General features: G+C 42.2%; 1 protein-coding gene across 1 annotated transcript; it reads right to left on the reverse strand.

Annotated features, from left to right (window-relative positions):
* On the reverse strand, positions 1-27,233 carry cacnb1 (calcium channel, voltage-dependent, beta 1 subunit). Its single transcript, XM_083896143.1, has 13 exons — positions 26,886-27,233; positions 19,363-19,482; positions 19,042-19,164; positions 18,052-18,188; positions 17,734-17,801; positions 12,934-13,094; positions 8,393-8,473; positions 8,246-8,304; positions 8,032-8,141; positions 5,707-5,858; positions 3,975-4,070; positions 3,674-3,865; positions 1-1,878 (listed from the first exon to the last, which is right to left on the reverse strand). The coding sequence occupies exons 1-13, from the start codon at positions 26,919-26,921 to the stop codon at positions 1,333-1,335; spliced, it is 1,881 nt and encodes a 626-aa protein (XP_083752269.1). The 5' UTR covers positions 26,922-27,233; the 3' UTR covers positions 1-1,332.
* Positions 27,234-27,755: the final 522 nt, after the last annotated feature.

The following is a 27,755-nucleotide window of genomic DNA, read 5'->3' on the forward strand; positions in this document are numbered from 1 at the left end:
TCACTGCCTCACAAGAATTTTTAAATTTTAAATAAAAAAAAATTGCAAATGTCCACAGGAAAAAGAAAAACAACACTAATGCAGTCTGAAATCAAGAGTAAGAAGAGAGTGGTATTTAATATCAGACAAGCTCTAGCTGTTTGACTGGAGTGATTAACCACACACACACACAAGAGTACTTTTTCTATGACCTTTAGCCCTGAAATAAACAGAAGACGAAGCTGGTGCGAAGAAAAACGAGACGATGCTGCGGAGGAGCCACAGGACACGCACAGACACAGATATGCTATGAGAACTAGTGTGACAAGAGTTAAGACATCCCACCATGGCAGTGGTGGACATGGCTTGGTGAGACATTCCGGCACTTGTGATCGGAGGATTCTTGAATTAAGGGTGTTTTTTTTTAGGGTGGGAGCGTCTAAGGCAGGACACGAGTCACATGACCGATAATCGCAGTTACTCCTCTGAATCTACACCACATTAGAAAACCAAAGGACACGTGAAGACCGCAGGTGCCCTCAGCACCCATGAAGGGGGGGGAGGAGGGTGAGTGGAAATCAGGAGGACTGGTTCAGACGTGTACAGTGACTGAACCAGTTTGGGGAAGAAGAAGAAGTAAACATCTTTGGAGTGTATTCTTTACGGTTATCAAGCTGACATGAGTGTAGCAACGGCGACACATTTTCTTGTTAAAATATGGCAAATTCCCCACCCGCTTTTTAAGGTCTGGGTGATACAAACGTGGAGGTGAAAGACTCAAAGACTCCTGGATCTCGCGATGGGAGGAAAACCCTGACATCCAAAAGCACAGAGTGAGATTAAAGAAGAACCCTGACACTGTGCATGCTGTACACGGGGACGGTGGACTTTAGACCCTGTTTAAGACTGCCGAGGACAGACAGACAGACAGACAGACGGACGGACTACAGCTTTACCAGCCTTCACATTCTACAGCTGAAGGATAGATTGACGCATACAGATCACAATCATAGATTCACAATCGTACAACACTTACTTACTGTCCTTGTGCTGTCAGTATAGAAATCTGTGATACTCATGCAGTATTAACATAAGAAACAAAAAAGAAGACCAATAATAGTATCTTTCTAAACATAAAGAAACTGAATTTGCGAGAAGAAGGTGATGAGGCATCTGGCAGTTGATGTCTTAATTTACATAGTACAGGGATGTAAACAGATTAATTGGTTAGCCTGACTTGCATGGCCCCAAACCCACACTCCAGTTCACTTTGAACCTAGAATCTGGACCCTTCCCCTCCCTCCGTCCTCAGTCTGTCCAGGGACACACTCGCCTCTGTGGTTTGATGCATGTTCAGCGGATGTAGACGTCCCTCCCCCAGTCGTCCTGATTCTTGTTGCGGCTCACGTTGGCCCCCGTGTCCACAGGGTCCTGGCAGTAGCGCTCCCTCAGCTTGGCGCGCCCGTGCGGCTGCATCTGGCTCGGCATCGGAGGGTGGTTCAGGTTCTCCTGGTCCGGCTCGGCGCCTTCGTCTTCCCAGGACGCCTGTCTGCCGTGATGCTGCGCTAGGTGGAGTCGGCTGCCCCCGCCTCCTCGGTAGGGCTCGGGCTCTTCGTAGGGGTCAGTCTCAATGTCCATGCAGGAGTCGCCGGCCTCGGTGTAGGCAGAGTCCCGGCTACCCTGGGTCTCAGAGTCGAAGGTGTCTTGCCGTGACAGGCCCCGCCCGCTCCCCCCCCGCAGCTGACCACGAGAGGAGCGCAGATACGTTTGCTGCTGCTGCTGCTGCTGCTGCTGAGGCTTTCCACCCAGGTCTGACTGATAGTCGTGAAGAGTGCCGCTCCCACCGCACTCCGTCAGAGGCCCTTCCCGCTTCTGCTCGCCGTGCACCAGGTACGGCCCCTGCAGCCGGCAAACGACCATGCCACACCACAACCATGCAGAGACACAAACAACAGAGCAAGACCAAACTGTCAGTGGTTAGTCAACAGGGTTAGAGGGCACAACACGCAGCGGGGAGAAGGTCAGAGGGCAACAATACCACGCACTTAAGAGTTCATTAGCAGCATCAAAACCTTCATTATCAGTCTAACGCACACATTCCAAGTTAATCTCACTTACACATTATACATACAGATTAGTGTCAGCAACTTTTTCAAAATCACACTCCCAGCCTGCAATCTTAAGAACATTCTGAGTGTCTACCACTAAAGAAGCAGTGCCACCTACTGGCTGACTGATCTTATGGCAGAAAAAAAAAAGCACAAACTGCCAAGTTGATTACATCATTAGTTTAACTCAGTGCACACTGTGTGGGGTTTATACTGACACACACACACACACCGAGCACAGTATGTTCAACCTATTAAATAAGCTGATGTAACTGAGGAGATATTGAACTTTAGATTAAGATAAAAGACGCCCACAGTGTTCACACCACACAGAAGACTGTGCGTGTGTTTCAGTGTGTGTGCTGTCAAACTATGGAATGGGTCGGGGAGGCGGGTTTAAGCGAAGCACAAGTGTTAATCAATTCAAACAAAAATACACATACATTATTCATGAAATATACGGATGAGGATGTATTATCTTTTTCTTTTCTTTTAGTGACCTCACTGTTCTTTTTAGAAGTTAGTTTGGGTAGTTTATACATTTAATAACTTAATAATAATAATAATAACCTGAGGCAATTTAATTATTTAATAGAGCAGCAAGTAAGGGACATATGGATACAGGGACATAAAAGTTTTACTGTATTTTCTTATGGGGTCTCTTTTTATTTCATGCCCAAACTAAATTATTTCATTCATTCACTCATTTATTTATGAGATTATCTGAATATTTTTGTTGCCACGACAGCGGCTGACTCGACAATGTTAGACATTTTCAGCCATTCGGTGCAATAACTTCATATTAAAAATCTTAATGTCTCGATCACGGTATAGATCTGAGGAGAAGCCAGGGAAAACTTTGGCTCTGATTAGTATTTAGCTGTTGTTATAAAACAAAAAATGGATTAAACTGGACAAAGTGTTAGCAACAGCCTCCACCAAACTAAGTGTTTCTGTTTGAAGAGGCGGACATGACTTGCTGTTTTCAGGGGTGGTACCATGGCAACACGGAGGAGGACGGCAAACTGGATTCAGCCTCCCAGAGAAAGCAGAAAGTGCTGGAGAAAGAAGGCCACGGAGCAAACGGGGGCAGGGTGGGGGCAGCAGATATCATTTAACTCTTGATTACAGTGAAATGTAGGAGGCCGCGGGTGGAGGTGCCATATCGGTCCAGAGTGCTTCGAGTTGAGCTGCTCTCTCACGGTTGCAGGGAAAGAACAAAAAAATAACTGAAAAAATAAAGACTATGTCATTTTACTCACAGGTGTTTTCAAACTAGCTGTGCAAATGTGGGAAAACAGGCTCCTCACATTAAACTGCATGTGTTTGGTGTCGTGTTTTCATATGTACAGCAAGCACAGGGTTTGAATGCACCGCTCCTTCAGGGTAAAGAGATCAGGCTGCTGGGTTTGGATTGAGGTTGAGTTGCCGCAGTCCCCCCCCCCCCCTGCTCACACCCCACCCCACCCCACCTTCTCTCTCTCTACTGGGCTTCAAAGAGCATGTTCCGCCATTTTGCCCTCAATGGCTAGAGCACCGTCCATGTCAGGCCACAGATCCATATTTCTGCGCAGGGAGGTGAGCACCTGTACCTGCAGGTTGGAGACGGGCTCAGGGGAAGCGGCCAGAGCCGCCGTGGCCATGGTACGGTTGAGCAGAGGGTTGGGAGGGTTGCTGCTCGGGGGGTGTGTCGCCTTCCAGTAGGCCTCCAGATAGTCAGCCAGGTGCTCGCAGGCGTCTTCCAGCTGGTTCTCGTCCAGGATGATGTCAAATAATTCCTGCATGAGAACCACGGTACAATGTGTGTTATTCTCCCCCCGTTTTGAGCCACGTTTTAGAATATCACTCAAAAAAAAAATTAATGAATTTGCAAAAAACAGAACTCACAGGTGGGCACTGAGCCAGCTTGTCTGCTGCCACCATCTGCACATTTAGGTGTTTAGCCTGGGACTTGCCTCTGGATTTAATGAGTCTCTGGAGAACCTGCAGGGAGTAAACAGCACCGTGTCTACTAATACAACATTTACCGGTGATAATATACAGGGAAGATGCTCACTCATCCACCACTGCATGCATGCTGATAAAAGAGCTAAAAGAGGTGTCTTGTGGAATTTGTGACTCTGGGTTTAGTTTGCATCATGGTTCGCACAACAACACGGTGTGTGTGTGCGTGTGTGTGTTTCGCATCCTGCAGGTTTTACCCTACTGCACTACTCAACAGCTGCTGGTGGTAACGCACTAACAAATATAGCAATGCAGCAAAGTAAATAAGGAGGATGTAAAACACAAGGACTGCAACAATAAATTGTTTACTAATCAGTTACTAAATCAATCACCAACTATTTTGTCAGTATGCTAACATCACATTTGACAAAAAAAACATTGTGTTAAGCCCTAATCGGATGAGGTGGGGATTATCAGAGTTTAGTCCCGTCTGAATGTGCCGCGTCAGAAATTACGTTACTGTACGATTTCAGTAAAGATCACAGCAGCTTTTCCCTTGGTTAAAAGATTCTGTAAAAATTATCCCAGGTAATAGTTTCTCACTCGATGAGGAGGTCAGATAAGTCTGTGGCAAATAAAGAACACCTTTCCAAAACCAGGTAAATAAATCTCTTCGCAAAATATTGTGGTTATGCTGCAAAACGCACATGTGGAGAAATCTACTTACTCCTCCCACATGTGGTAGTTTTACTGAGATTTCTTGTCCCGTGCAAAATGGCCATTGATATTACAGATGTGAAAGGTTGTTTGTCTCTATATGTGATGGTGTACCGCGCCCTTCCACCCTATGACAGCTGAGATTGATCGTCACCCGCTACCCTCATGTGGAGGATAAAGCAGTAGAAGATGAGTGAGTATTACAGACGTCCTGTAGTAAACTTACATTAATCCATATACCCATATAAAACCAATCTTCTGAATAGTTCTTAAGTCCGACTAAAACTGGACTTTTGACATACATGTAAACACATTAGTCTCACTATATATATATATATGTACACACTACCGTTCAAAAGTTTGGGGTCACTTAGAAATGTCCTTATTTTTTAAAGAAAAGCACTTTTTTTCAATGAATATATATATACGTATATGTATACATATAGGTATATACATATATATATACACATGTATACATATACATATAAACACATATATATACACACGTATACATATACATATATACATGTGTATACATATACATATATACACATATATATATATATACACACATGTATACATATATGCATATATATACATAAATATATATAGATACACACACACATATATATATACATACATATACATACATACATACATATACACATATATATATATATATACACATATATATATATATATATATATACATATATTCTAATCTTGCCAATGTCTTGACTATATCTATTTATTTTGCAACTCTTTTGATGAATAAAAGTTTGACTTTTAATGGAAAACACAGAAAAAAATGTATAGGTGACCCCAAACTTTTGAACGGTAGTGTACCTTCAATTGGATTCAAATCACATTCAGGTCAGTACATTTTCTTGAAACACATCGAGTGATGTTTTACGAGGACAGAAACGATGCATATCTTTGCAGCCTTCAGTTGCCGTACCTTAGGTGAGGCTATTTTGATATAGACAATGATAGGAGCGAGGGAGGTCTTAGCCAGCTGAGAGGGATGGTTGATGGTGTCTGCGTCCAGAGCGACCAGCTGCAGAGTGCGGGCCAGCTCAAAGATGCGCTCGATCTCACTCTGTACCTCCGCTGATGGACCGGGGGAAAACAGATAAGACACGTAAATACAAACTGCCTCAGTGTGAGGAAACCAACATGTTAGGACTTAGTCATGCATGTGGAAGTCTTAGTTTTAAAAAAAAAAAACACTCCACACAAGCATATGAATTAGATTGAATCACAGTCAAAAGTTCCATTTATGCACACAGCTAAATGGAGCAGTGCAGCATCCTCATTCTGTTGCCACCTCCTGACATTCAGGGAAATCCTCATGCTGCTTCTGGTCATTTTTATGTCCAACTTGCAAATGAAGGAGGCACTTTAGAATGAGATGCCTGCAGGCGGCACTTGGAGGAACTAATAATAAGGGACACAAATCTCCACCATGTAAATAAAACAGAAACAAACAAAAAGGTAAGAAATCACCCTCATCAAACAGATGAAGTGGAACGTTAGTTTGTGTTAGCGCTAATTAGCACAGCAGTAATTATTACTCTATTATCAGGTGAAGTGCTCAAGTTTGTCGACGGCTCTGTTTTCAGTGTTCCTCAGAACGCAAACAGCCTCCATGAGCTTGTTCTTCAACATTTAGAAAAAAGCTACAGCTTCCCCATTTTCGAGCAAGATGAAAAACTGAAAAAACCACAATGTTCTGCACGTATATCTCGTCAAACCTCATCGCCTCTGAGGTGTGTGTGTGTGTTTGAGAGTGTGTGTGTGTGTGTAAGCTGCCAACCCAGCCGCACACAGTGATAACAGGAGCAAGAACAATCTGAGGAGAAACGAAGGTCTGCACAGTTTTCAGCCGCCTCCAGAGGGCGGAGAAAAAGAGGATTAAAGCGGGACATGTGAAAGAAGAAGTCCTCTGCAGGGTCAATACAAACATGAACTTAACTCATATATAGAAAAAGAAGGGTTCTGGACTCTGTAAATGTGGATTTGACTAAAGAGAGGAACTGTCTTTTATAGAAAGATAAACCCATGGAAAGAACCAGGTTCCTGCCTGTTCATTGCAAACGTGCACAGCAGCTCCCGGCCACCCTGCTGCCCTCCCTCCCACAGATCTGTTCCGGCTTTGGTTTTTTGTGATTCTTTTCTCTTTTTGTTTTTCCGAGACTACAGGCTGTCACACAGAACTGTGAGGAACAGAGAAACTGACAGACAAGCAGACAGGCAGACAAACTATGCATGAGCAGATGATGAATAAAGATAGAAGCAAAGGGAGAGGAGAGGAGACAGAGAAGGAGAAGGAGGGAAGGCGTCATTGTTTTGTTGGACGGAAAGCATACGTACCCAGTACGTCTGAATCAAAAGAGAGTGGAGGAAGAGGATGGGTGGTGGGAGAGAAAAGGGAGGAGGATGGGTAAGAGGGCAGGAAGACAGGATGAGGAGAGAAAGGATCAGACTCAGGCAGTGGGAGTGGGTATAAGAAAGGAAAAAACTTGGAACTACATTAATCTGACATCAAGTAGCCTTCAGATTCATTACATATAAAAATGATAAAGTAAGAAATCATAGGTTATGACAAAGACTTCATGGGCAACAAAACAAGCCGCTCTTATTTTACCGCTGAACATCACTGCTGGGTGTAGTTACAGCTACAAGCTGTAATGTTGGGTCTTTTAAAGGTCCAGTGTGTGACATTTAGGGCGGTTTATTTGCCACAATTGAATTGAATTCTCTGACCTCTGTGTAACCGCTTTGAAAATGTATAATTTGGATTTTGTAGCCTTACAATAAGCCTTTTATATTTTATAGTCCTCCGTTTCTTAGGATCTCACTACAAAAAGTCACTCATTTTTTACACACTGCACCTTTAAATGACAGTGCTCCAAATCTCATCTCCTTTCAGCTTTTTTTTAATATGTTAAATCTGAATTTTTAAATAAAACCAATAAAAGGAAAGGCCTGACACTGATATTGTGTCATTTCATTATCATCGATAAATTAGATAAACCAAGAATAAAAAAAAACCTGACCACAAACTGTTGTGGAAAGTTGGTTTTGGTCTTTTCATGAAATTCAAACAAAGCATAGAGTAGATATGAAACACAGACAGGAAGACGGTTTCAATGAATGTGACGTGATGAACAGAAATGTTAACTCACTGCCTGATCTCCACATTTGAAATGATTCTACCCTATTGCACTTCAGATATAACCAAGTATATAGAAGAATTCCAACATGTGCATGTTCTTCTTACCCAGACTGGAGCGGGTACTGGAGCGCTCGATGATGGTGTGTTTGTTGGGGTTGTTGAGGACGGAGCGCTTGGCCAAAGAAATGTCCGCCGTCACCCGTGTGATGGATATCCTGAAACAGAGACGCGGTAAACAAGTTGTTGATTAAAGCGAAAAAAACGAAAAAAAAAAAAAAACCCTGAACACAGACGCAGTGAAACTTTATTATCTGCTTACCTGCCCTCAAACTTGTGCTTGAGGAAGTCGAAGAGCGCTTTCTGCATCATGTCTGTCACCTGGAGGTGAAACACGAGGCGTAAGACGACATGCAATGGAAGAGACATTTTCTAAAATAAAAGCAGATGTCGCTCATCGTCTCCTCACCTCGTAGCCTTTGAGTGACGGCCCGACTAGGATGATGGGTCTCATGGAGGGAACCACGTCATAGGGAGGGACATGCTCCATCTGAGCCAGGAAAACACAACAGTTACGTGGCGTCATGATGGTGTGAATTAAACGTACACTCACACAGGTTCTTTGAGGGTACTTAAAAAAAAAGCTCTCAGCCTCATCCTAGAAACAAGGAGCATCACTCCCATTTTTGGGGATGCAACTGTAATCTATGACATTATCTATGAAAATATGAACTGTTTTTGAAACCTCCTCTGGGTGAAGCCAAGTTCCAGGGGGGCTGTTGTATGGAATTAGATTTTGGGCAAGGTTATCAACACTTGAGCAAACAAAAATGAGCCACAAAATAAAAACACACAAATTGCAAATAAAACATTGATTTAATCATTAAAAATTATTGTATTTTTATTTGATTGAAAATATATTTGTTTTTTGCACTCCCCCGGACCTTGGGAAGCAAAATTCCGATCATTGCAAACAAAAAGTGCATTTTCAAACAAATAAAATGCAATTTTTACAATTTTGGAATAATTAAATCCATCGTGAAAGGTGTTGTTTAATAATATTAAAACTAATCTAAGTCCATATCTCTTCTAACTAGGCTCCTCTTAAGCTGGGGACAAGAACTTTTGCCCAATTTTACCCACGATTCACAGTTGGGCAGTGTCTGCACCAGTAAGCACTAGTTGCGGACAGTCGGCATGGCGATTGGCTCATGTGTATTGATTAACTGCAAACACATGCTGCCAACAGCCATTGAAAAAGAGTAGTTGGGACACAGGACACAGCACCAGGAGACGGCGACGACAGGAAGTAGCGGGACTATCAAAATCGTTGCAAATGGTTGCATTTGATGCGCTGAGTTGGTTCAATATCATCTGGTGCAGTCATTAAATGTGTTAGTCTGTTAGTGTGAACTCTTATATACTGAGAAAGTTGTGTAGCGTGTCTCCAGCTTTAGACACAATACACACTTGTCCACTCATAAGTGTCGTACTTAATCATCCATTTTCCTCTAAACTGAAACATATTTTCCTAAATTGACATAATCTGCTACTGAAGAAGAGCCGAAACTACTGATTAAGACCTTGAAAATTACGTTTTAACAATAAGAGGTCGTACTCCACTCCTTTCCTACTCCGTTTGGACATGAAACTTCCAAAGAAGCTTTATTTATTTTCCAAGTTTAGTTATTATATCTGGTTATTGGTCTATGAATTTGCAAATTATTGATATTCCGTGGCAAAACAACCAAATCAGACTTTGAACCGTTGCTCATTTCAACCAACATTGGCGCCAAAGAGCCGTTAAAGAAGACATTCTTGGAAAAATACAAATGAGGCTAAGAACTTGTTTTTTTTAAACGTACCCGTTTTAACAGTCACACTTAAATGTACACATAAATCAACATTAATCAACACAAAAGCCCTCAACCCTCCTCTGTCCTCTTTTCAGCGCCGTGATTGATGGACGGTGAGTTTCAGACACTGGACTTCATGCGTTTTATTGACTGCCTATGAATGTTGGGAAGCAAGAATCAATTTCTGCAGTCTCTCACATAATTAAAGTGTCCATAATTAAAGCAGACTCCAGGGTGTGAAGAAAGCTCCTGTGACGCTTGTGTCGCTGCTGGAACATTAACACAGCACTACACGCTTATCTCTTTTGGTGTGAATCAAAAACTTAATTATCTAGGTTTTAAATGCCAAAATGTGTCTTTTTTTCCTGTTGTTTTAGTATTCAAAACAAATGTTACTGTTGAGAAATATTATATTAGTTTTGTTTGTAAAACAGTACATTTTTAAATTCATGGATAACAATGATAACAAGATGGCGCCCTTCCTGTTGGGTTGCATCAGGCTCAGAATTGAATTTTTCCTTCAACCTGACCTTCTACACACAATTGTCGTGCATGTATAATAAATGTGCTGTTCAGGGCAAATCTGGAGAGTGGGTGGCGCACTTATGTATCTACAGCTTCCACATCAAATCTTTGACGCACATTCACCAAATGGTCTGATGCGGTCGCAAAGAGCTTTGGAGGAATTCTGGAAAGGCCTCAAAAATGTGATTTATTTAGAGGAAAAAATAATAAAAATATAAAAAAAACTCCTTAAATTCTTAATTATACTTTAGCAAAATATAATTTCAATCAAACGGCTTCTACATACTGATGTATTAACCATTACAGGAACATAAACAATTATTTTGAGAATTACCGATGCTCTTAATTTAGGTCAGTTGTAGCTTGGGGTGGTGGTATTTACACTAAAAATGGAAAATACAGAAACACCCACACATATTGCAGCACCTGAACTTTTAGCACATCTCTATATTATGAATCATGAAAGGAGTGATTCATCTGTAAAAGGACTGCAACAGTCACAATGGATAATATGCCACTGTGAAATTGGAAGTATTTCTCATTTAGATTTTTTTTCTCCCCCTTCAGATCTGCCCCCTCCTGTGTGTGTGTGTGTGTGTGTGTGTGTGTGTGTGTGTGTGTGTGTGTGTGTGTGTGTGTGTGTGTGTGTGTGTGTGTGTGTGTGTGTGTGTGTGTGTGTGTGTCATACAGCTCTTCAGGCAGGAGATAGTACTCCAGTTGCCCCGTTCCACTACATTACATCACATAAAGGCGAGAATCGGAAGCTCGTTTCACCTCATTTGTATTCACGGGAGCTAAAAATACATATTTTAAAAGTTCCCTACAATGGCTCTTGTCTGTGAGGGGGCAGCGATGGAGCAGCGAACATCACTACAGCACTCACTGGTACAGTAGCATGAGTAACATGATGAGTGACATCATCGGCGCACGGTGAGAATAATATAGTGTTGGCGTTAACTCTGTATTCACATTTATTGTCTTGAATAATCAGTCGATCCATAATACGTCATGATATTATGGATAAAGAATCTTCTTTGTCTAAAAAAAAAATAATTTTGGTTGCAGTAAATGAAAACATCGGACTTTTGACAATAAATAGTTTTACATCTATATGTTTTTTATTATTATTATTATTTAACCTTTAGGGAGTTTTATGAACACAGGCACTGATCAATAGATTGTATTGTGAGATTTTAAGAGCAAAAACCTTCAAATAAAATGAGTATCTGTATACTAATACTATACTAAGAATATTTAATATCTTTGAAATATCATCTAATGCAGAAAAAAACTGTACTTAAATGAAGTGTCTCTTAATAGATATTGTTGGAAAAAATATTCTTGTTTGCATTTAACACATTTCTAAAATATAATTTATTAACATTCATTTCTTTGTTTCATCTTAAAGCTTCAAACATGATGTCAATTTAAACACTTCTTGAAGATGACTCAGTGCTTTGACTATTATACTAGCTATTGAAAAAAAAAAAAATACTTAATATGTATTAATCTGACTCAAATTGAGTTGAAAAGCATAATAAACTGCTGATTTTCCAGCTAGCGTCATGTCTACATGGATTACTGTTACACTCTGAGTAACAGGCTCTGAAGAGATGGATCTGCCAAAAACTGACTTTCGAGAAAGGAGAAATGGTTCTTTTTTTTTTTTTTTTTTGCCAAATCAAGAAAAATAATATAACTTTGTCTTAATAAGATACTACAGCTTACTTTACACTTTAATTACAAGTAAATCACAACAGCTCCAGCTCCTGGTTTAGGTGTTCTGTGTTCACTACTGCTCTGTATTGTGTTAAATACAGAAGTCACATTTAGTATCACTTATTAGCATGTGTGTGTGCAAATATAAGACATTCTATGGTAAAAATTCAGCTTAATCAAAATAAGGACAACTTTTTTACATTTTGGCCAGTTTACCCTCATTTAAAGGAGCATCACAGTCTACATTTACAAAGGTTTTCTAGCCAACCAATATTTTCTTACCCCACTGGCAGATTTTTCTCCATTAAAAGCAGAAGAACTTTGATTCCTTTTGTCTGATTTCTAGTAGGTCTGCTTTTGCAGTGAATGAAAACATAGGATACGACGATAAGAAATTAAACGTACGGCGACAATAGACGAGGGGAGAGATTTTAAGCGTCAAGAGGTTAGTCTTGAAAACAAACCACACTCACCGACTTCTGTTTCTGTTTAGCTGGGCCGCCTACAGAAGCATTCCACGTAAAAAACAAGCCAAAGGAGACAAAAAAAAAGAGCAAAACACAAGAGCACATTGGGTTATTGACAGGTTAGGATGAGGGGGGGGAGTGGAGGTTAGGAGACGATCTGTTTATTGATTCAACCAGAGTTTATTTTGACAGCCTCTTCTGTGGCTTCAGAGTCAGACTGATACGCAGCAGCAGCAGCAGCAGCAGCAGCAGCCATTTCAGAGTCTGTCAGTTAGTTCAACAGCTGACAAACATACACATCTCAGCAGGAACCACCATTGTGAGGCCAAACAGTGTTAGGTTCAGGAGCTACAGTGGCAGCAGTGGTGAGTATTAGTGAGAGATGGAGAAGAATCTCAGGTGAGTATGGAGACGGGCAACGTGTCCTCAAACCCTAACGTTACCTTCTTAAAGAAGGGCAGTCGGTGGGTGTTGGCCTGAGGGGATGTTACACTGCCTGACATGCCCTTGGAGGAGCGAGGGTCACCCTGGGACTCAGGGGGCTCCTCAGCATCCAGGTCGAGGGTGTCAACGTCAAATGACAGAGTGGACGAGTCCATGTGAGCTGATGAGGAATGAGGACGGGCGGCGCAGAGAGAGAGAGAGAGAGACACACACAGGGACGAGAGGAGAACGGAAAGGGAGGAAAAGAGGGAGGTTGGAGAATGACAGGGTGAAGTAAAAAAAGGGGGGAAACCAAAATAAAAGGGAAGAATAAATAGAAGGAAGAGTGTGAGATGCATCCAGAAAGAGGCATGGAGGAAAACTGCAAGAGGAGGCGCACACACTAAGATTGAAGATTGAAGAAGAAAAAAAAAAAAAAAAAAAAGCGACACAGTAATGATTGGAAACTGGAAAAAACATTGATGAGAGATTCACGAGGAACACATTAGATTGTCATGGAGCAAGGAGCAGAAGTGAGAAATAACAACGTGGACAGCAGGGGGAGAAAAGTGGATTCACTGAAGTGTGGATGTGAGGGAAGTGGCTGCAGAGGAGACAAGAGGAAAGGAGGGGGGGGGGGGTGATGGAGGTTTGCTGACACGTGTCTCGTTTTTGGAGATTTGGGAAATTGTATTTTTATTTTGCCAAGAGAATGATAAAAAAAAAAAGATCAATACTACTTTAATGACCTGGTGCTTACTGTGCAGCTGGATTAGGCAAGATTAGCATAATCATGAAGCTGTAATTATGAAAATAGTCATTAATAAATAAAGTTGTCTAAAAATTGATTAGACATAGCTCTCCCAATATTGTAATCAACATGTTCTTTCTCATTCAGAGTAAATAGTCATATCCGTTGCTTACTGATATGACTATTTACATCAGGGGTCTCAAACTCGCGGCTCGGGGGCCACATGTGGCATGACAGTAAATGTCCTGCGGCCCTACACTTATTTTGAAATTACAAAATTCCACATTTAATTATATATACAAGCCTGTGTAGTGTTGTGATTACAATTGTCTACATGTTTCTGTTATTTACAGATTCCTTTTGAATCATACTTTTTTTTTTCGTCTTGAACTATCCACCAAAACAAACACTTTTACTTTGAAATGCTGTGCGATGTCAGCCTGAATATATGTAATTGCAACATCATGACGGATTATCAAGATATAATTTTATTTTTTAATCACTAAACTGTAAATTTTCCCCGAATTGTTGTACTTTTTTCACTTGACCTGGCCCCTCCTGACCAGACTAGAAGTTCACTGGCCCCCAGGTCATTTTGAGTTTGAGGCCCCTGAATTTCATTATAATAATGTTGCGTACATGTTTTCTCGCTTTAGTTTGAGCTTTTTTCAGTCAATACGCAATCATGTATTTTCAGATGTAGAAGACAGACCTGTCAACAAGTCATTTATTTGTTTTCCTTTATTCTCTCCCGTTCTTTTACCTCTCTATTTAAATGTTGTATCATGCCTTTTGAATCCGTTATACTGCTGCTGCTGCATTTCTCCTTCTTCTTTTCCTTCTTTTTCTTGTAAAGCACTTTGAAATGCTTGTTGTTGAAATGTGCACATTACCCGCACACACTATGACAGTTGAATAAAAGATGCATTTCGCTGTTTTACAACAGTATTTCTACGTGTGTAATTTTCTATCCACCAAATAGGAGTTTAAAAATGGATATAATAATAGTCATCTTATTATTTCTTTTGCAGTCTGTCGCCCCCTGTTACCTTTACATCTCTCTAAGTCTCCGTTGCTACGTTACACAGGACTCACAGTGACTGGGAAGACCGATTAAAAGTGCTAATATTCTTTTGTATAGTAATGAATGACAGACACATTGAGAGGGCCCGACAGCAGGAGGAGGAGGATTTTACTAATCTGTAATTTTTCTGTCATGGTTTTGCAAAAATAAGGAACAAAGTGTATTCCGTATCTGTTCAATATGGAACATGTATTTTATCTTTCAAATGTAGAACACATCCTTATTTTAAACGGATAGTTGGCAACCCTATAAACAAATAAACTTGCCCGACTGCTAGTTTTGCCAAATTGGTAGGCCGCAGTTTTAGCTTAGCAATGTCAGTAGCCTACAATTCAGTAGCGCACAGTTAAATTAAGCTATTATGCCATTAAACTGTTCTTGTCCCAGTGTACAAACACTAAAGGGGAATCAATTTATTGAATAAAGTGTGACTGCCTCTACTATGTCCACCCTCTCAGCTCAGTAATATAAGGCAGTTAGCTCGTCATTAGCATGTTGAGTATTCCAGTTATTAGCCTATGAGCGCTAATAATCCACATGGAATCCAGTAAAATAGGTGAACTATAGGTTTTACACTTCAGTGTTTGACAAAAATGGTTGCTATAATTTATTTAGTGAGCTTTACAGGTGCTAGAAGCAGATGGATATAGCTTTACCTTTGTTTTCACTCTTTATGCTAAGCTAAGCTACTGGCTGTGGTTTCATATTTAACATAAATGGTGAGAGTGGTAGTGATCTTCTTGTCCATCTCTCTCATTGGGATATAAAAAGTGAGAAAAAGATGTGGTGTTTTTCCATTATACAGTTCAAGCAAGACTCGAATATACTCTGATTTCTTGATTTTCCATTAGCTATAGCAGGACCTGCTCTGGCAAGGTTCCAAGTAGGGCTGAATGATTTTGAATACATATCTAATTGTGATTATTTTGACAGGAATTGCGATTGCGATATGATTTGGGATATCTGAGGAAATGGTAATTTTTACATCATCATTGTCATTTTCATCCGTGAAACAGTTAACATTTGTGAGAAACAAAGACATTCTCTTCAGTATGTAAATTAGACGTGTATGGATCGAGACAATAATTAATCTAAAGTGATTTTGATAACATTTAGATTCCAAATTCAATCGAACCAAACATTGGCAAACTGTAGATCAGTTAAAAAGACTTGTGCGTTAATCTCCAACATTTTGAAAGGAATTTTTTTTAACTTTTAACTGAATTTAACAGAGGAGTCTGGTGTATTTAGCGACAGCACTGCTGAAAGACTGTGATCGTGAGCCGAATCAGAACCACTTCTGCTATATTTTAATTGTCTGTGCTCCGGTCATGCAGGAAGTACTGAACTAATCTTTTTAATGAACTGATTCTAATGATTCAGAACACTGAATAGCTGCTCATCTGTTGACTGGAGCTCACAGACGCGAGCACATTACACCCATTGTGGCCTCACTTCACTGGCTCCCGGTGTATTACACGATCAATTTCAAAATACTTTGGTTTGCTTTTAAATGTCTACAAGGCCTTGCTCCACTTGCTTCAGTGCTATGCTCCATCATATCTGTGGATCAGCTGCTTCTGACTGTAGCCAAAAACCAGGGTGAAGCTCAGAGGGGACCGATCTTTCTCAGCCTTGGCTCCCAAAGCATGGAATGAGTTGCCTTTTGGTATTAAGGCCACATTATACTTCTCCGACTGCGCAATGCGCTATCCGACTGCGTAACCACGGAGACACCTCGAGCCTTCATACTTCTCCCTCGTGGTGACGGATACGCACTGCAATTTCCCACCCGATCAATAGGGGTCGCTACGCAAGGTTGTTGTGCACTGTTGTTGTTGAAACAGTGGCCGTCTGTGGACGCTCGGTGCTCACTGTGAGTCGGCATATTCCGTGCAGCTGGAGACGACGCAGAGGCTCTCTCCGACAGCCTCTCCGTCGACGTAGAGGGTTTTGCGTAAACCTACGTATATAAATTGGGCTTTAGACAGGCACTTCCTGTTTCTAAAGCTCGTCCTAAGACGCACGTCTTATCCTTTGGCTTTGACGCAGTGTGAGCTGTTGGTGATGTGCAGAACTGTTGTTTTCTCCGTTTTTATACCCATTTATTATTTTCACCTGTGTTGTGTGTCATTTTAATGATGTTGTACAGCACTTTGGGCAACTGTGTTGTTTTTAAATGTGCTCTATATATAAAAGTGGATTGGATTCAGTGCACTGAAAAAGAAACGCTTTGCTCGTCACTAGTTTGTGTCTCGTATAAAACCAGGTCAAGGCAGTTTTGTCCGGCCGTGCTGTGACGACCCCGTCGACACTGAGGAGACACTATAGTAACAGAGAACGACGTGTGCGTGATACCAAACTGAGTAGAGTAGAGCTGAGTAGCGCTAGAACTGTGTGATGGAAAAGCACCATAACTATTAAGTAGAGTTCAGTGGCTCTGCTTGATTAATAAAAACCTCCTGAAGTCAGACAGAGTTGTTTATTATTTCACTTCCCTCTCTCCTGCTGTTTCTCTGGATATCAAGCAGCCGTTGTGTGTCGTACGTCCTGGCGGTGCACACACACACACACACACACACACACACACACACACACACACACACACACACACACACACACACACACACACACACACACACACACACACACACACACACACACACACACACACACACACACACACACACACACACAAGGCAGGCATACTTATCAAGCTTAATGAGTGCAGCCTTTTCTCGGCTCTATTCCAGTCCTGCCAGACCTCCGAAAAAACCTCTCTCTCTCACTTCACACTGCGAACCGCTGAGACGCGGCATGACTCATCATCACGGACGACTAACAAGCCAATTAAAAAATCTTCATCTAAATATCAGCCCGTCTCATCTCGCGCCGTGTCTCTGACGGGATTGAACGAGCGCCCACACAAACACGCGCCCACGGAACGCCGTTTCGCCACATGACAGGGAGACCCTGTGATCTCACCTGTGCCAGGTGGGGTAGGCCTGCGGGTTCCCGTGGCAACGTCCAGACTGGAGCTTCCTCCAGATTTACTACGATAGGAACAAAACATGCTCAAATTATTGCCTGGAAAAAGACATTAATGACACTTCATGGTTGTCAATATATTCAACATTTTTAAAGAATTAGAATTTCATATATTTAATCTGAACCCTATGTTTAATATGTGTGCAGTGGAAAACCGTGACTGTTTTAGGATGTTTTACATTGTCTAGTGGGTGAAGTGTGACTCAGGTTTGACCTGTGGGATCATTCGTGTTGTTATTTTTATCTGATCTATACCTGGAGCTGAGTCGATTCTGTCTCATCCTTTGCTCCTGCAGCAGACGGGTGTTTTCCAGTTTGACCGGGCTGGGGATGAAGCCCACCTCACAGCCTTCCTTCACCAGACGCCCGATCCACCAGTCGTTGTTGTACTTCTGCATAGAGAAAAAAAAAGGCAGCCATCAGTCACCAGTGACACATCCTGCTTATACAGATGAAATCATTCAATTTCAAACACTTTGAGACTATATAGTGTACGCAAAAGGCGTACTTTATTTATTGAAAAGACAACATGAGTAAGGCTATATGTTCACATATGATCAACATTGGGTGATATTCCATCAGATTAATAAATAATGCAGGATATGGAGACCAAACAAATAAACTCTTCTAACTCTTTTTAATAAGAAATTAGTTGCTTCCAAATATAATAAAGACATTGTTTTCAGACAGACAAAAGCGATATATAATTTAAGAGGGAATTTTAAAATGCAGTGTGCCAGGACAATTTGAAAAAGTATGTGTGTTTCAATCTCGGGGATTAAATTATGGAACAGTCTACACAAATTAAAGCAGAGTAAAAAACATTCATCACTTTAAAATAATAGACAAATGACTGATTTTAAATAAATATAAGGACGAAAAACAGCAGTTTAATCCAGGACGGTGATGGAAATGGTCGTGTCTAAAGGCTTAAAGACGTATTCCTGCATTGTACTCAGAACATTGCATAAAATACTGTAAATATGTAAATATGTGGTGATGGGATAAAGTGAGTTATGTGTAATAAGAATGTATACTACTGTCTACTCCTTTTCAAACGTGACAAGATTGAAATGGAAATGTGTTGTCATGATGGAAATAAACTATATATTATCTATATTACTTATTTAATCATTCTGATTAGTTTCTCTGGCTATACTGTGTCATATTTATGATGCCGAGATTCATAAATGTGTATAATCTGGTATCATTTCCTGAGCGTATGTGTTGCACTGTAATACAAACCTCTTTAATATGCAGGAAGTCTTTGGCTTCGAAGGATATGGCCATGCCCTGCACAGGAACGTCATCACTGGGGCCGGGGTTATAACCGACATTTGTCCGCACCGCAAACGCCACTGGTTTGGTCTGAAGCAGGGATGGAGAGAGGAGAGGAAAAAAGCCTGTTAGTAATCAGCGAGCGACGCGACGAAAACATCAGAGCGCTCCACTTGACACGGATGAAGAGGTTCATCGGGGACAAAAAACACCGGCTGCCGACGTGAAGATTATGCAACAATTACATCCGTTTAAACCCGGCGCTAACAACACCAGTTGTTTTCTGACCTTTGCTTTCTCGAGTGTGGCGAGTGCCTGTCTGTCAGCCTCCTTCCTCAGAGCTTCGGGGTCCTCCTCCAGGGACACGTCCGAGTCCGACGGCCGGCTGGTGTAGGAGTCTGCAGAGCCCTGAAGTTCACAGTGAGATTAGGAGCACATGAGAAAGGATGACAACACATTTGTGAATCGACATCAAGGGGGTGGGGGGGGGATGTGGGGGGGGGGACAGAAATAGCGATGGACCTCTTGAACTTAGTGATAAATTCAGGGTGTGCGTGTGAATTGAATTTCTTCCCACACTGTAAACCTGTTTGCTCATCTTAAGATGCCCCAGATGTTTCTCCTGTTGCTTTTCCGATCTCGTTTCAAGTCGTCTCGACTATGAAGAAGGAAGGTCGTGCCTCTGCCTCTGCAGTTTGCAGTCAAAACACCAGGTCCCTCCTGCGAAGCATGCGCCTACATAATAACAAAAGACGCTCTGGCCCCTTCATATTGCATGAAAGCTGACTCTGTGAAATTTGAGAGGACGCATAACAAGAGGTGGACATGAACACCGCGGCATCAGTGAGGACGCCGTCTTTATTTTTTTTTTACATTTTTTGCAAAGGTACAAGAGATTCGGCGTGTGGGTGTGTCAAGTAGAGAAAGAAAGATCTGGAGGGAAAAAATGGCCCGAGGACTGTTTATAACATTAGTGGAGATATAAATTTCTCATGAAGTGGATACAGTTTCCAACACATCCACCACTCATGTACAGTAACTTGACTCTATCCCGGTGACCCTCATCCACAATAAAAACCCAAGCCTCCTGTGAGCCTGCGGCGTTGGCCTACTGTACTGTTCAGCAGAGCGCTGCAGCGAGGGAGGCGGGCCTGAACTTCTGAAGTGTTTGAGTGTTCAATTTATATAACAATCCCACTTGTTCTCCTCCTGCAGCTTTTTTCTCTCTCTCTCTCTCTCTCTCTCTTTTTTCTCTCTCCCTCCTTTAAGCTGACAGGCTGCCTGGCGCTTTGTAGGAGGTGCTGACAAGAATGCGGACAGCTGAATGTGCCAGGCAGAAGAAGAAGAAGTGACTCACTAGGTGTGGGCTTTAAAATAGAGGTGAGAATACGCAAAGATGACATACACCATATGTGATGATGATGATGATGATGATGATGATGATGATGATGATGATGAAACAAATTCTCTGAATATGTGTAGTCAGAGAATAATACTCTCAGTGAAGACAACAAATATCTCTGGACCAGAACTGGTCATACTTATGGCAATATGATGCCATAAGTATGACAAAATGCTAAATACTGTATAATCTAATGTTTTAAAGGGTTTCTGTTTGTTATGAGGTAATATACCGTTAAAAAAAATCCCAAACATTTTCTGACCAAGTATTACCAAGACACATTCAAAAAAAAAAAAAAAATTGCTTAAGCATGACTAAGGTTCAAAATTTTAACAAGTAGTGAAGAGGAAGAAATGCAGCAGATTCTGTGGCTGCATGTAAAACTGCACAAGATCGAATAAACTATATAAAACGGATGCAACTTGAGACACTAGTCGACCTGTTGTTGCCATAATTCGACAGGAAAAAACAGGGGTTTGGGATAAAAATGTGGTCCACTTTAACTGCACCAATGTTAAGTTGGAAATTTGGAATCCAACATTACTCTAGCTTCTAAATTGTTTGGTATCTCCTCTCTTTTTTTTGTATTAGAAAAGAAACCATGAGTTGTCTTGGTGCATCCCTGGTTCCCCAACAAAATCTGAAGACGACAGAAACAGACATTTTACAAGAACCTCCAACTTAATGTACAGAGGACTACAATTACAAATGTCTCAATCTGGGCCTTTTTTTATCCCCTTTTAAACAACTAACAACGCACTTGTGCCGATGCATTTACCGCCAATTCATAACCAGACATTACTAAAAACCTTAACGACCCAACTGTGCACGTACGTCTATTAAGAACATGTCACCTGTATTTACTGAAGCATTTCTGTGATAGGCCTTTGACAGGTGAATTTCTGCATCTCACCTGCAACCTGCAGGCATCGATCTCAGTTCAGGGTTTCCCATGCTCCTACACACCTGATTCAAATCAACAGGTCGCTAGCAGGCTTCTGCAGCGCTTGATGATGAGCTGAGTGTTTGAATCAGGTGTGTTGGAGCAGGGAAACATCTAAGGCTGCGTTTGTGCCTTTCGTTTACACCCAAACGGCGATTTCCCCTCTGAAAACGATTCTTTCTAAAAACTCCGGCAAAAGTGGAGATTTTGGAAAAACAGAGTTTTAGGCAATCTACGTTATGATAATTTTTAAATTTTTGCATTTGCAAATACAGCTCCTATATTATGTAGAGGAGCAGAGACGTATTAGGACTCCGTGGTGAGCCAGACCGCGTCACCGTCAGCATCGCCGGTTCTGGGTCCGACCTGGGCGGACTGCTGTCTGGTGGGAGAACTTTGAGAACTCTGTCACTTGTATAGTTACTTCCATACATCAAGGGTGAGAGGTCAGTCGTTGTTGGTGGTGAGGATTCTGATTGGCTTGTATGGCTTTCTCCTTCTTCCGACACTGCCGCCCACAGGCTTGGTGTAGTTATGATGGCTCTCGACAAGCTTATTTATGCGGGTTAATATAAATGGAAACATTTTTGAAAACGATGATGTGTGCACGAAGTTATTTTGGAAAACGGAGGGAAGAAAATATCAGTTTTTAAAAATATCCAGCTAGTGTAAACGTAGCCTAAAATATGCAGGGCAGTGGGTCCCCAGGACCAGGGAACAGTCAATCACACGGGTGTGCACTCATGTGTGAAGCAAGACCTGAAACTAGTGATTAAAAGCATTGGCTCCTCAGGAAAACGTTTCCCGACGTTAGAAATCAAGCGATAGCCCTCCATTAAAACCAAGTTCTCTTGCATCTAACCGAGTCACCCCCCTGGTGGCTTCTGTCCAACTACTTGGACGACGGAGAGAGTCTGTGTTTCGATCGTGTGTAATTCCTCAAACATGAATCCTTATCCAGAATGTGGACAGACCAACTGTGCGTCTGAGAAGTCATGCATGAAAGAGTGAAGCATCTTTGCAGCTGTCAGTGTTTACACGAGCACGTACGTGTGACTAATGCTCGTCTGTGCCTTGGACCGCCCCGTCCACCTCTCACTCACTGGTCTGAAATGAATCGACAGACATAAAAAAAAACGCTGATCCGTGCTCTGCCACCTGTCGCATTCTGAGGCACTTCTGTGACTCTGCACTGAAACGCGGACACACTCCCTGTTGCCACGGTGACGGGCGGCTTGCTACTCCTCACATCCTCAGGCATTCTAGAAAAACCTGTCCCTACTTCCTGTTTCATTTACTCAAACTCAGCCACTCACAGCAGCAGCAGCAGCAGCAGCAGTGTGCCTGCATCCCACTCCAGCAGGAGGAAAATGATCCAGTATCTAATGATGACCGTAACGGCCGCCCCCGTCATACCAGCTCTGAGTCATCAGAGTGCACACAGGTGCATCCCATCATCGAGGACTCACTAAATAACGGCTAACAGACCTTGACGGGGAAGCAAGGTCTGTAAAAAAAAAAAAAAAAACACAAATTAAACAATGCAGGACCACAGCGTGGCAAAATATAGAGTAAGAGAGAGTGGGAGGGACAGGCAATGACTCTGTGTGTGTGTGTGTGTGGACAAAACGATCGCGTGTCTGAGTCACTCTTACACTCAAATCACGTCACAGGCAGAAAAGAAAGGGGCCGGCGAAAAAGGAAGAATACAGTTAATAAAAATAGATGAAGGTGAGACACAAAATAGTAATTAATCAATAAGCTCTCTGCTCTCTTCTCCCCCCCCCCTGAAACCCCCCAGACGGTGAACACATTTACTCCCTCTCCTCCCCAGACGTTCACCTTCCTTCCCTCTCCTCTTCATCTTCTCTCGTGTCAGTGGGTTGCGTCTCTAATTTAGCCGCTTGCTTCACTTCACATACAGCTCCCGTTCAAAATAGCTGCAGGCCACCTGACGGCAGAGCCGCCTTCCCATTGGCAGTGCCAGACTCCAGACCCAACCGCGAGTGTCATAGTAACCATCTCTGCTGCTTATTTACCCAGCAGCCAGCGAGAGAGAGAGAGAGAGAGAGAGAGCCGCACCAGGAAGGAGACAGACACAGGATATAGTGATCAATAGTAAATAAAAATACCCTGAAGGGTAATAAGCGGCAGGGGGGGAAATTGCATAAAAGCTTTGCAACAGGTGATCAATGAAGTATCCTCTCAGTGTTTGTTACAGCTGCGAGGCCTCACTGTAGTCAGAAGGCTGGAGAACAATAACAACAACAACAACAAGAATAACAGCCACAACACGACCACGACATTCAAAGTCGCCTGTACGATCAAAGAAAACACACAAACGGTGCATTAGGAGAGGTTCGGTAACCCATATGGAAATGAAGCTTCTATGTTTCTGCTCCATTTTCTGCCACCGTGATGTATTTACACCTTCTTAGCATTGATATTGAATAAATGGTGGTGGTGGTGGTGGCGGTGGTGGGGGGGGGGGGAGAGCAAGAGAATTGACTGGGGTGAGGGTAATGGTATAATGTGTGTGTGTTGGTTCCAAGTGCTTTGAATAATGAGGGTTGAAAAGAGTGTCGCCCTGCAGCGAGGGAATGAGATAACAGTGTTTCTTCTGATGCCTCTGTGTATGGTTTCACGGAAAAAGGGGAAATAGGAAGAAGTATGAAGTTGGAGGCCATCAATTTAATAAATCAATAAATAAATGTATTAAGTAAAATCTTTAATTAAACCGACTGTTGGGTGCCTACAACCTGCACTGGGACACCTGGTTCACACTGGGTACGTTGTGCGTTGAGTTTCTTTTTTTTTTTTCCCAAATAGAGAAAATATCTGCTGATAATGATATTGACATATTACCTGCGACATAATCGACAACTTTCACTGTAGTTTGTGTGTCTAAGATGAGTCTGCGCTGCACTGTATGATGCCTAAACTAAACAATGTGTTCCATCTTGCTGATCTGAACGTCAGGTTATCAAAGTGCTTAACTCCACTAAAGCAAACTCTCAACAGATACGTTCCCCCCCCCCCCCCCCCCCCCCCGTTTGCACAATTCATCCAAACATTACAAATAAATGTACACGACTCAAACATGGACATGACCTGCGTCGCTAGGCAACAACGGAGTCCGTCCGTTTTGTGGAATTATTTTTGTTTGCCATATAACTGCTTAAAAAAAAAAGCAACACATCATAATCTGCTGCTTCTGATTTCCAACAGTTATAAAGTGTTTGTAGAACTGTTTCGACGTCACGCGGCTGATATTCAGAACAACTGTGTGACTCTGCTTAATTAAAAAGATAAACACATCTAGTGTCATCACTTCATGACTCCAAAGTCTGCACTTCACCTTTTTTCACGGGGTGCTTCCTATTCTTTTGCCAGACAGATATCATGACGTATAATGCTATACAGTTCTGTTAGAATATACTGATTATCCCTGAATCCGGAGACTGAACCGTCAGCCAGGGATTAATCACAAAAATCATCAGAACTGCAACATGACAAAGTGCAAAATCCAATTTGAAAGACGCTGCGTTTTGATTAAATCGTGACAACGCATCATTATGCTGTAATTCTCCAGAGCTGGTGGAGAAAGATGTTTGTTTTCATGCCAGAAAAATATCAAATCATGATTATTTGACTATATATTGCGAAGACGAACGATCAATCGCTCCAATAATTCTGAATTCAATCACGACATCTGTCGGGAATAATTGCAATGTGAGGTTTTGACCATACCGTGCAACGTATTTGATGTTTTTTCTCCATTTTTTCCCTTTGGAAACATCTTTCTAAAACACAATAAAAGAGAAGCACGGCTGTCACGTGACAGAGCAAACCTTTGTGATCTGCTATCAACATGGGGAGCATTGCAGCGGCTGCTGTCAGACTTGACAGTGCGTGACTAAGACGTGATAACATCTCAGAGCTAACACATACACTTCCCAACCCCTGGTCTGCTAATTAAAAACAGATAAAAATATCTGAAGACTCATCAGCTCGCGTGATGTTGAATTAAAATAAATGAGGGAAAAAGGAGAGAAAATCAAATTTCCTTCATACTATTCGGATTGTATTTCTCCTCAGGTCATTTATTCCTCATACACTTATACAAAAGATTTCTCATTTTGAAACAGCCAACTGTTAATGCAGATCACATCCAGATTGAGAGAGAGAGCAACGTCAAAAAAAGAAAAAAAAGACGACAAGTGGAGCAAATGGGGAAAGACATTAAGGGAAATGGGTCTCAAAGGACAGGCAGATGGACAAACTGAGGCTTCACAAAGGACACATTTCCTGTCTGAAGCTCATGGCCAGTGGCTGTAAATGGCCATATTCCTTTTCTCTGTCACAGGAGCGTCATGGCAACCAGCTGGACAGTGTCTGTTTTGATGATGAAAGAGACTCCCAGTAAAATAAATGATTTCTTAAGGTTCAAAAGGTATCTTAAACTTGATGAAATCAATGATGTACATGCTCCTCTACACTCACAATTGCTAATATCTATAAAATGAGATGAACTCGATGGTCGATCATCAAGATACATCAAGTAAAACAAAAAAAAGATAATCTCTCTATTTCAATCTATTTTAATTCCCTTTGAAGCACTTATTGTCTAGCTTTGATTCTGTTGATCACAACTGCTTCACGTCGTCACTATACAGACATGATAATTCACTTATATTTCATTTACTAAACAATCAAAAACCAAAATAATTATTAGAAATAAGCGTGGCCCTAATGTAAAGCAAACAACGATGCCAATACCAAACAACAAACAAACTAATCTTTGTTTAAAATGAAAGCAGATTTGTGTGACATGAATCCGCTTGTATACAAATATTATACTTTTGATAAACTTCAAAAAAAATTACAAAGTCTGGCCTTTTGAAATTGTATGGTTTAATGAGCTTTTAAGAAATTAAAAATACTTGTTGCTGTATGTGTAGGTGGTGCATTTAACAGCACGCAGAGCATAATACTGGATAATTACAGTTATCAGCCCACTGTCACAGGAGAAGTTTGTCTATCCAGCCGAGGCCTGTTTGGGACTGGGGGGAACAGCAGTGACACAAGCCCACTGAAAAGCCCACAGAGCCGGGGGGGGCAGTGCACATAGCAGAGCAGAGGGTAACCGGTGGGACTGGAAGTCTAATTAAAAACCCAGCGTCTCTCCAGCAGCTGTGGCCCAGCCCAAAATGGAATCGCACAGTTCAGTCAGAAGAGGGGGAGAGCAAAGAGAGTCGCCAAGCGGGAGGTTTCAGCACTATCAGGACACGGTCTTATATCTTACCTCAGAGCAAAAGTGTCTGCTGAACTTTGAAAACTCAATCCTTATACACACACACACACACATGAGAAAAGAAGCTCATATACACACACACACACTCAGATCTCAGTTAAGGCAACGACAGCACAACGTGCACAGCTCGTACATCGGTGATGGTTTCTTACCACGACGGGCCTTGGAATCCTCTCATTTCTCTCCATACCTCGTTTGCCACGCTCGCCACACCACGGCAAACCAAGGAGGCAGCGCCAGAGTCCACAGACAGAGTTATGTGTGTGTGTGTGTGTGTGTGTGCGTGTGAGAGAGAGAGAGAGATAGCGGCAACTAGTGTGAGTGTCCGCCTAGTTAGTCTGACAAGTGCATAAGTGTACGTGTGTGTGTGTGTGCACGCGCGTGTGTGTGTGTGGTAGGAGAGAAAGCCAGGAAAGAGTGCCCTATGTGTGAAACCAGGAGAGCGCTCGCTTAACCTCTTCACACACACACACACACACACACACACACACACACACACACACACACACACACACACTCACACACACTCACGCCCACCCTCTTCACCTAGCCCCACCACCACCACCACAACCCAGAGGAACGTGAACCCTGTGTAGAGGAAGGGAGCTTGGGTGCTGGCTCGGGGGTCGGGTTGCAGGACTTGTGCTACATTTGCAAACTGGGGAAATATATTTAGCCCTGGCTGGACAGAAACAGGGCCGCGAACGCGCTGAGACGCAGGGGCAGGTTTGGTATGCAGCCGTCAGCCATTCAATGCCCTGGTTGACGTGAGCGAGGGCCTGGACACTGCCCAGGGAAACCCCCCCCCCCCACTCTCTCTCTCTCTCTTTCTCTTTCTCCCTTTGCTTCAGACCTGTCGGCCTCTGTCCTGATCTCATTCTTCCCAACACGCCTCTGCCTGTCTGTCTCTTTGTTTTTATCAGGGTATCAGACGAGGGATTAATATGGATACGAGGGGCAGGGGAAAGGGCACCAGCAGCGAACTGAGGACCGGGCGACTCTTTGAAGCACGCAGGCCTTTG

This window comes from Microchirus variegatus, assembly GCF_963457635.1.
Source record: "Microchirus variegatus genome assembly, chromosome: 10".
Classification (NCBI taxonomy): domain Eukaryota; kingdom Metazoa; phylum Chordata; class Actinopteri; order Pleuronectiformes; family Soleidae; genus Microchirus; species Microchirus variegatus.

Bases quoted from the DNA above. Each gene is read 5' to 3' on its own strand.
- cacnb1 (XM_083896143.1), bottom strand. From the start codon at position 26,921: ATGGAGAGAAATGAGAGGATTCCAAGGCCCGTCGTG. The intron at 19,165-19,362 runs GTCAGAAAACAA...TCCCTGCTTCAG, and splicing joins CCACACTCGAGAAAGCAAAG to ACCAAACCAGTGGCGTTTGC. The intron at 3,866-3,974 runs GTGAGTTCTGTT...GTTCTCATGCAG, and splicing joins AGCTGGCTCAGTGCCCACCT to GAATTATTTGACATCATCCT.